The 10,637-nt window shown below is 44.0% G+C and overlaps 1 protein-coding gene across 1 annotated transcript; it reads left to right on the top strand.

The window, feature by feature from the left end:
• Nucleotides 1-3,170: 3,170 nt before the first annotated feature.
• On the top strand, nt 3,171-9,412 carry bphl (biphenyl hydrolase like). The gene is made up of 7 exons (XM_083911227.1): nt 3,171-3,266; nt 5,281-5,384; nt 5,466-5,632; nt 7,167-7,320; nt 7,440-7,571; nt 8,345-8,468; nt 9,111-9,412. The coding sequence occupies exons 1-7, from the start codon at nt 3,184-3,186 to the stop codon at nt 9,199-9,201; spliced, it is 855 nt and encodes a 284-aa protein (XP_083767353.1). The 5' UTR covers nt 3,171-3,183; the 3' UTR covers nt 9,202-9,412.
• Nucleotides 9,413-10,637: the final 1,225 nt, after the last annotated feature.

The following is a 10,637-nucleotide window of genomic DNA, read 5'->3' as shown; positions in this document are numbered from 1 at the left end:
CCCCATGACTTTATTGTGACCCTGGATATCGTTAAGCCTTCGACGCCTCCACGGCTCATACCCCGAGTGCTACTTGATTGGGAATGCTCTGCTTGGGATGACGTAATGTGACCTTAGCGCTGCTGCTTGGATACTTATATTTAGAGCAGGAGTTGGGTCATGGGACTGTGTGAATGGCACATACCAGCCGGACAAAGATGATTAAGGGGCCAGAGGGCGGAGTAGTGCATCGCCTGGCACTATCTGCTTGGGTGCTGCTCCGTACAAGGAGCGCTTCTGAACGCGGCTCAAAATACATGCCAATATTCTCAAGCTTCAGCAGCGTGCGGTCGAGGGTGTCCTACAACCAACACACTTCTGCAAACGTTCTGCTCACGGAAATTTCACTATTTTATTTATTTTTTGGGCAGTTTTCAAGCCTTTTATTAGAAAGGACAGACAGGAAATGGGGTGAGGGAGAGAGAGAGAGAGGGGGAGACATGCAGCAAAGGGTTGCAGGTGGGAGTCGAACCCGCGGCAGCTGCCTCGCGGACCTTCAGCCTCTTTACATGGGGCTGTAACCGCTCATCAACCGGCCGCCCCAGGATTTTCTATATCTATATATATATTCATCTCTGGGGTCTCAAAATAATATTAATAAGAATTCCTTTATTAATCCTGCAAGGGAAATTAAATTTTTTCACTCTGTTATTATTATACAGGTTACACACACACACACACACACACACACACACACAGGCCCGAAATACACACATGCACAAACAGGACCTATATACATGCAATTAATGGAGAGATGTCAGAGTGAGGGGGCTGCCCCGAGCAGTTGGGGGTTCGGTGCCTTGCTCAACAGCACCTCTGCAGTGCCCAGGAGATGAACTGGCACCTCTCCAGCCACCAATCCATGCTCCATTCATTGGTCCACACAGGGACTCGAACCGGCGACCCCATATAAATGAAAAAATACATGCCAAGTGCAAAAAAAATGTCAATATTCTCAAATAAAATCAGTAAATTAAATGTGAAAACTCAGCTCTGATCAGCTGCTGGCTCCAAAATAAAAGCATCAGGAGATCGAACAAATACATCAGGACTCCTCCTCTGGGGAGCATGAAAATCTGTGCCTTGGCAGTAAACATAGCTGTCGCTGTGTTTCACTCCGACAGTAAAATGTTATATGAGTATATGTAGTAAGTTCAGTGGAAATCCATCCAAAAGTTGCTGATTTATTTCAGTTTGTGACTTTTTCTAATTTGTGTGAATCGCTTCTAAACTTTGCAAATAAAGTCTTGATACAAAGAATTCCCCCGATCATTCGAGTGGAGTGTTGATTGTCAGTGGACATCCACTTGAACCTGCTTCAGTCGCTTCATTTCCAGTAAATCCTGCTGCATCTTCGACGCACTGCTCTGTGGCGATCGAGGTATTTTTAGCCCTGGCTTTGTCGTCTTTGTGTTTGTGTTCCTGTGCGTGGTTCCGCGTGTGGCACCCAGCTCAGACGCTCTGACAGGCAGAGGAGCGTGGAGGCGTTTACAAAAAGCTGCCTGCCTCAGAGAACCAGGTCTGAACAGCTCATCTCAGCAGCGGCGGGTCGAACCCATTCACAGACAACACACATCTCACATCAGGGCCTTTTTGACACAGAGGGTGAATGAAAACACCTCCGTCAGAGTATCGCTATGTGTGTGTAGGTGTGTGTTAGTGCATGTGTGTGTGTGGAGGGGGTGGGGGCTGTGTTGCAGAGACATGAGAGGATGTGATATGCAGATGATTTAGTCTTTGAAATGAAGAAGATGAGGAGCTCCTTTCAGGTTTGATGCCGGTTTGTTGCAACCAGCAGAGGAGCAAAAGGTAAACAACACCACATGGTAAAGTCCTCACAGACATCTCATCTCATCTCATCTTCAGTCTCTTATCCGGGGTCGGGTCGTGGGGGCAGCAGCTTTAGCAGGGGACCCCAAACTTCCCTTTCCCGGGCCACATTAACCAGCTCTAACTGGGGGATCCTGAGGCGTTCCCAGGCCAGTGTGGAGATCTAATCTCTCCACCTGGTCCTGGGTCTTCCCCGAGGCCTCCTCCCAGCTGGACGTGCCTGGAACACCTCCCTAGGGAGGCGCCCAGGGTTCATCCTTACCAGATGATCCTGAACCACCTCAACTGGCTCCTTTCAACACAAAGGAGCAGCGGCTCTACTCCGAGTTCCTCACGGATGCTGAACTTCTCCCCCTCTCTCTAAGGGAGAATCCAGACCCCCTCCTGAGGAAACACATTTCGGCCGCTTGTACCCGCGACCTGGTTCTTTGGGTCCTGACCCAGCTTTCATGACCACAGGTGAGGGTAGGAACCAAGATTGGCAGGTACTCTAAATCATTTTCAAAGCTGATTAATGGGATGATTGTTTTCTTGATTGACTGAGTAATCTGTTACTCCATAGCAGTGATTCTCAAACAACTACGATTACTCGTTCGGTTGATTGTCTGCTGTGTCTCGGAGTCGCTACTAAGTTTCTCCGGGTTCTCCGGTTTCCTCCCACAGTCCAAAGACGTGCAGGTGTTCGGTTCATTGATGACTCTAAATCACCCGTAGGTGTGAATGGTTGTCTGTCTCTGTTCGTCTCTATGTGTCCTGTGATAGACTGGCGTCCTGTCCAGGGTGGACCCCGCCTCACGCCCGATGTCAGCTGGGATCGGCTCCAGCCCCCCCGTGACCCCGACATAAGCGGTTGAAGATGAATGAATGAATTACTTTTTTCGGAGTGTGCACTATTTGCACGTTTTTGTTTTTTTTGTGATAAATATATAAAACGTGTAAAATTGTAAACTTTAATAAAGGTTTTTTTTTTTAAAAAGGAAAAGACATAGAAAGAGACTTTGCTCTATTTGCACGTGTTTTTTCTGTGATATGTGCTGTATGTCCTTTTTTTCAGTGTATATATATAACGTGTAAAATTGTAAAATCTAATAAAGTTTTGTTTTAAGGAAAATAAAAAACAAAAAAGAAAGAGACTTTGCTCTGTTTGCAAATGTTTTTTTCTGTGATATGTGCTGTATGTCCTTTTTTTGGAGTGTCTATAACGTGTAAAATTGTAAAACTTTAATAAAGTTTTTCTTTTTTTTAAAAAAAGGAAAAAAATAAAAGCGAAACAGCCTTTGCTCGGACTTCCGGTAGAGCTGCTGGTGCGGAACCATGGCGCAGTTCCTTCTCAGCGGAGGACGTTTCTTTAAGAGCACCACCCGCTGTCAGAGACTCATGGCAGCGGCCCACAACTGGTAACTGCTTCCTGTTTGGTATTTACGTGTTTAAGTGCACGCTCACAACGTGGACTCGAACCGCGGAGAGCTGCAGAGAGGGACCCGGAAACGGTGCTCCTCTCCGGGCAACATGTTTCCCCGGGGGCTCCTTTCACTTACAGCCTCCAGGAGGCGCTCCATGTCCGGGCAGAGCCCCTGAGGGGGGACACCCCAGCTGAACTGGGATAGAAAAGGAATAATAATATATATTTATCAGCATGAAAAGTTCCCTAATTCATTACTGATATTAAAACTAATGTTTTTGTGTTACAAGTTTTCTGAAATAACTTTAAATATGCAAATGAGGCATTCTCTACTTTTAACTTTTGGTGAGTTTTAGATTCAAGATTGAAGAAGCTTTATTTATTTATCCCGAGGGAAATGATTGTGCAACAGTTTCAAGACAAAGATGTGAAATGATCAGAGTAACAATAAGCATAAAAACATAAATCAAATCAAATAAGAATAAAGCTAACGTCAAATAAATCAGACAGTAACTAAATGTGACAGAGTGCAACAGACACTATGGTTAAACGCAGGTTTATACAATATACAACAATACACAGCGTGCATTTAGCAGCAGATTAAATAAAATAAGTACAAACTAAAGAAGTGACAGTTACAGTAAAGTACAGTGAAGTGTAGCTGCCTTTCTTACTGAAGTAAGTTACACTACAACTCAATAAAGTGATGTAGTTATGATATAAAGTGACATTTTCTCAGGACACAGTGTCTCCACTGTTCCTCACCTGACCAGGGGGAGATGAATTATAGAGTTTGATGGCCACCGGAAGGAAAGACTTCCTCTGGCGTTCAGTGTTACACCGGGGGAGAACGAGTCTGTGGCTGAATGTGCTTCTGCTGGAGGTCAGCAGCTGGTGGAGAGGGTGAGTGCTGTTGTCCAGGATGCTGTGCAGTTTAGACAGCATCCTCCTCTCAGACACCGCCACCAAAGAGTCCAGTTTGACCCCCAGGACGGAGCCAGCCTTCCTGATGATCTTACTGATCCTCTTTGCGTCTGCTGCCCTCAGTCTGCTGCCCCAGCACACAACAGCAAGGAAGACGGCACTGGCTACCACTGACTGGTAGAACATCCTCAGCATGGTGTCACAGACGCTGAGGGACCGGAGCCTCCTCAGGAAATAGAGACGACTCTGGCCCTTCTTGTATACAGCCTCAGTGTTCTTGGACCAGTCCAGTTTGTTGTCCAGCTTTACTCCAAGGTGTAATCCTGGACAACATCCACAGTCACGCCGTTGATGGAGATGGGTGTGGTGTTGAAATCTACAGACACAAAGATCAACAAATGTATATTTTGGATAATTTCTTTCCACCAGTTTAAAAATCCCCTTAAAACAGCAGCATATGCACCAAATAGTCCCACTATATTTATATATTTATATATATTTAAAGGTAGGATATATAAAATTGTCGCGGGGGCAGCAGCTCCAGCAGGGGACCCCAAACTTCCCTTTCCCGGGCCACATTAACCAGCTCTAACTGGGGGATCCTGAGGCGTTCCCAGGCCAGTGTGGAGATCTAATCTCTCCACCTGGTCCTGGGTCTTCCCCGAGGCCTCCTCCCAGCTGGACGTGCCTGGAACACCTCCCTAGGGAGGCTCCCAGGGTTCATCCTTACCAGATGATCCTGAACCACCTCAACTGGCTCCTTTCAACGCAAAGGAGCAGCGGCTCTACTCCGAGTTCCTCACGGATGCTGAACTTCTCCCCCTCTCTCTAAGGGAGACTCCAGCCCCCCTCCTGAGGAAACACATTTCAGACGCCTGTACCCGCGACCTGGTTCTTTAGGTCATGACCCAGCTTTCATGACCACAGGTGAGGGTAGGAGCGAAGATTGACCGGTAGATCCAGAGCTTTGTCCTCCAGCTCAGCTCTCTTGTCGTCTTTCTTATTATGAGCTGTTCTCTTCCTATGTATCACCTTGAGCGTCACCGCCACAGTCTGTCCACCTGTCTGTTTCCTTCCTTCTGCAGCTCTTCGGTGGCCTCGGGCAGGCAGCACGTCAACGGCGTGGATCTGTACTACGAGCAGACGGGCAGAGGGAAACACGGCGTGCTGTTGCTTCCTGGTGCTCTGGGTAAACACAACAACACGGTATCTCTGCTTTCCTGTTCTTTTACGTTTACGTCCTCTAAGCTTGTGATCTCGTCCACCGCAGGGTGCGTTCGGACTGATTTCGGACCCCAGATGAAGTCTCTGAATAAGGAACGCTTCACCGTAGTGGGCTACGATCCCCGTGGTTACGGACAGTCCCGCCCCCCAGACAGAGACTTCCCCCCTGACTTCTTTGAGAGGGACGCCAAGGACGCGGTGGATCTGATGAAGGTCTGATCAATGTTTGTCTTGAATATGGAAATAAAATTAAAACAGAAAACAAAAAAATTTAAATAATAATGAGGCAAAAATGTTCCTACCATTGCAGGTAAACAAACAAAAAACAACTTACAAAAATTATTTAAGTAAAGAAATTAAAATTGCATAAACGAAAGAGTGTGAAGAACCACCTTCTCCATAATTAGTAGTTTTTAATTCTTTAAAATATTTACAATAGTTATAATTTCTGATATATTAATCACCTCTTATCTTTACTTTATAAAAAGATGTAAATGAATTTTAGCATATTTATGCTACATTATATCAACTACAACTGAATGTTATTTTATATTTAACTGAATGTTATTTTATATTTAACTCAATATTATTTTATATTTAACTCAATGTTATTTTATATTTAATTCAATGTTATTTTAAATTTAACTCAATAGTATTTTATATTTAACTATTTTATATTTAAATCAATATTATTTTAAATTTAACTCAATAGTATTTTATATTTAACTATTTTATATTTAACTCAATGTTGTAAGAAGAAGAAGAAGAATTACTTTATTTATCCCGCAACGGGGAAATTGAACCTTTTCACTCTTATTATAATTCATGTTACACACACTCACCCCAAATACACACACAGGACCTATATTCATGCAATTAAGGAGAGATGTCAGAGCGAGGGGGCTGCCAGTGACCAGCGCCCTGAGCAGTTGGGGGTTCGGTGCCTTGCTCAACAGCACCTCGGCAGTGCCCAGGAGATGAACTGGCACCTCTCCAGCCACCAGTCCACGCTCCATTCAAGTTTACACTCACAAAATATGTAAATAAATAAACTGTGAGAAAAAGTTTAGTTCTGTTTAATCAAATTTAAAGGAAGACTTTGAAAACAAGATGGTAGAAAATAAAAGTGGGAAATTATAATTGTGTAAAAAACTGTTTTAAAGTGAGGAAACACAATATTCAGCACAATTATATCTAAAAAATATATATATATATATATATATATATATATATATTTATGTGCTCATTATGTGCCCCATAGAGAAAGCATGTTGTAGCATTCTCACATCCATGGTTCCTGAACACACACTTTATTATCCATGCACGCAAAGATTCAAGATTCAAGATTCAAGATTCAAGAAGCTTTATTTATTTATCCCGAGGGAAATGATTGTGCAACAGTTTCAACACAAAGGTGTGAAAGGATCAGAGTAACAATAAGCTACATAAACATAAATCAAATTAAATAAAGCTAATATCAAATAAATCAAACAATAACTAAATGTGAGTGCAACAGACACTGTGGTTAAACGCAGGTTTATACAATATACAACAATACGCAGCGTGCAGTTTAGCAGCAGATTAAATAAATAAGTACAAACTAAATAAGTGATAAGGAGCGATAAGTGTGTGTAAGTAAATGTTTGCATGAGTATCTTCCATTTACTGTGATTTAATATAAAACAAATGTAATTAGTCTTCTAGCAAACCTGCGCTTTGATCGCTTACGTTTTTAATTGGTTGTCAGGCGTTGGGCTTCAGCAAGTTCTCCCTGCTGGGGTGGAGTGACGGAGGAATCACCGCTCTGATCGCAGCGGCCAAGAACCCCGACGTGATCGGCAGGATGGTCGTATGGGGAACCAACGCCTTTGTTTCCCAGCAGGACCTCGAACTGTACAACGGTAACCTCGCCGCTGTAGCCCCCCCCCCCAAACTGGGTGAACCGTGCGCGGAGCAATCTTTCCTAACCGTGTATATCTCTTGTGTGTGTGTGTGTGTGTGTGTGTGTGTGAACGCGCAGCGGTCCGTGATGTCTCCAAGTGGAGCGCGAGGATGAGGCGGCCCATGGAGGAGGTGTACGGAGCGGAGGTCTTTGCCAAAACCTGGGAGGCCTGGGGGGACGGGATCTCCCAGTTTGCAGAAAGACCAGAAGGTACTGAATCTGTGTCGTTACTGAATCCGTGTGGTTACAGACTCGTGACAACCATCAGAAATAATAACATCCAGAGGTTTAGGGGCAACGCTTTACGATCGTAACGCAATTATGAACTACTTTGTATACACAAGGAACATACGGACAGTACATCTGAGACGCTCCTTAATTTAGTCAGATGAGGCGACACGGTGGTCCGGTGGGTAGCACTGTCGCCTCACAGCAAGAGGGTTCCTGGTCCAGTCCTGGTTGGGGCCCTTCTGTGTGGAGTTTGTATGTTGTCCCCGTGTCTGCGTGGGTTTTCTCCGGGTTCCCAGGCCAGTGTGGAGATCTAATCTCTCCACCTGGTCCTGGGTCTTCCCTGAGGCCTCCTCCCAGCTGGACGTGCCTGAAACACCTCCCTAGGGAGGCGCCCAGGGTTCATCCTTACCAGATGATCCTGAACCACCTCAACTGGCTCCTTTCAACGCAAAGGAGCAGCGGCTCTACTCCGAGTTCCTCACGGATGCTGAACTTCTCCCCCTCTCTCTAAGGGAGACTCCAGCCCCCCTCCTGAGGAAACACATTTAGACCGCTTGGACCAGCGGCCTCGTTCTTTGGGTCCTGACCCAGCTTTCATGACCACAGGTGTTCACATTGTCAAAAGCGAATCAGATATGGGTCACATGGAACTGCAGTGTGAACGTTGCCTTACACACTGACTATACAGAGGTACTTCATTCAACCACACTACAAACAACTCTGAACCCTCCCTTTAAATGTGCTCTGCTCAGGGAGCATCTGCCTGGAGCTGCTGCCTCTGATCAGCTGTCCGACCCTCCTCATCCACGGGGAGAAAGACCCGATGGTGCCCAGCGTCCACCCGCAGGTCCTCCTCAAACACATCAAGGGGTCACGGTGAGCTGACACACACTCTCTCTCTCTCTCTCACACACACACTCACATTTATCAACATTATAAGTACCGTATTTTCCGCACTATAAGGCGCATAGAACAGACGCTACAGTCGAGGCTGGGGTTACGTTCTGCATCCATTAGATGGAGCTGCGCTAAAGGGAATGTCAACAAAACAGTCAGGGGAGGTCGTCTTGTTGCTTCCTCCACTTCGGCACCATTGATTGGTTCATGTTCAACTCTCTGGCTGCTGCTCTGTTCCCGTGTTCTACTGCGTGACTAATGGCCTTGAGTGTAAACTCTGCGTCGTAAGCGTGTCTCTTAACAGGAGCCATTTTGGGCTCTTTACACAAACACACACATGGAAATGAAACGGCACGCTTCACACAGTCGTATATCTCAACATGCACCGCGCGTTACTTCTTCTACGGGGGAAAATAGAGTCGGCGGCTGCTCACCGTAGTTGGAGACCTGTTGTGGCTCAATATTGGTCCATGTATAAGGCGCACTGGATGATAAGGCGCACTGAGACATGTGAAGGTTTTTAGGTGCAACTTATAGTGCGGAGAATACGGTACCGTTCATTCAGGAAACAACACACGTGACTTGTACAGTACGCCACCTTTGTTTTGCTCCCAACCGTAGATTACACCTGATGCCAGAGGGTAAACACAATCTCCACCTGAGGTACGCGGACGAATTCAACAAACTGGTGGAAGACTTTCTGGACGACTGAATGAACACTGTTTTAAAACAACAAACACCAAATATTTACACTTAAACTTCATTTTGTTATCGATCGTTTCATTTCTGCTCTGTTCTCATGAGACATCAGCGTTATTCTTTCCAAAATACATTTTAATGAGGGATGTAGATGCAGTTTTATGTTGATTATATGACGTCATATAATGTGATTTAATGTTTCAGTGACATTATTTATAAAAAGCTTAAACATCACTGTGTAAAATGTCATTTATTATTGATTTTGGTGATTACACGACAAGATTTAATGGCATTATTAAAGTTATTTCTTATATATATACTTGCTTAGCTCTTTATTGAAGTGGTACCTAAGTTGCTCTACTTGTTGATTTATATTTAAAATTGTATTCACACAGTTACCAGTGGTTGACTGTCACTAACTACATTTACCCAAATACTTATTTTTAATTCAGGTTTTGAAATATTTGTAATTTACTTGAGTATTTCCTTTTTCTACTACTTTATAATTTTACTCCATTGCACCGATTATACAACACTGGTCTATAGTTACTTTGCAGATTCAGATAATTATTACAAAAATATGAATCTGGCTTTAAATTCTGCCTGATGAGTGTTTTACTTTGGGTATTTTAAGGCAAAAGCATCACGAAGAGCCTTAATGCTTCTATGAACGCATTTTTCAGTGCAGTGCATTATGAGGTTGTGAGAAGGTGTAGTTATTTCTGCTCTCTTTCATAGTTTCTGTTGTTTGTTAGCTTCAGTGTTGCTGCCGGTTCCAGGTTTCTTCCCCGGTGTTGTGTCGAATCAGTGTTTCCCATATTAGACGGCGATTAGCTTCTGTGTGTTTGTGACGTACAAGTAGAAGCTGCCAGGGACACGTTTGAAAAATGAGAGGACAGAAACAGAAGAAAATAACTTTTTTTATGAGTGTAGGGGACTGATGATATATACAACTTTTTAAATATTTGAAATTCACACTAAGGCTAATCCATCTATCTATCCAACCATCCATCTATCTATCCGTCTATCTATCATCCATCCATCTATCTATCCATCCATCCATCTATCTATCCGTCTATCTATCCGTCTATCTATCTATCATCCATCCATCTATCTATCCATCCATCCATCCAACCATCTATCTATCCGTCTATCTATCTATCATCCATCCATCTATCCATCTATCCGTCTATCTATCTATCTATCCGTCTATCTATCTATCTATCCGTCTATCTATCTATCCGTCTATCTATCTATCATCCATCCATCCATCTATCTATCCGTCTATCTATCTATCCGTCTATCTATCTATCCATCCATCCATCTATCTATCCGTCTATCTATCTATCCGTCTATCTATCTATCATCCATCCATCCATCTATCCGTCTATCTATCTATCCGTCTATCTATCTATCATCCATCCATCTATCTATCTATCCATCCATCCA

This window comes from Echiichthys vipera (genome assembly GCF_963691815.1).
Source record: "Echiichthys vipera genome assembly, chromosome: 3".
NCBI classification, from domain to species: domain Eukaryota; kingdom Metazoa; phylum Chordata; class Actinopteri; order Perciformes; family Trachinidae; genus Echiichthys; species Echiichthys vipera.
This window is presented reverse-complemented; position numbering and strand designations above follow the sequence as displayed.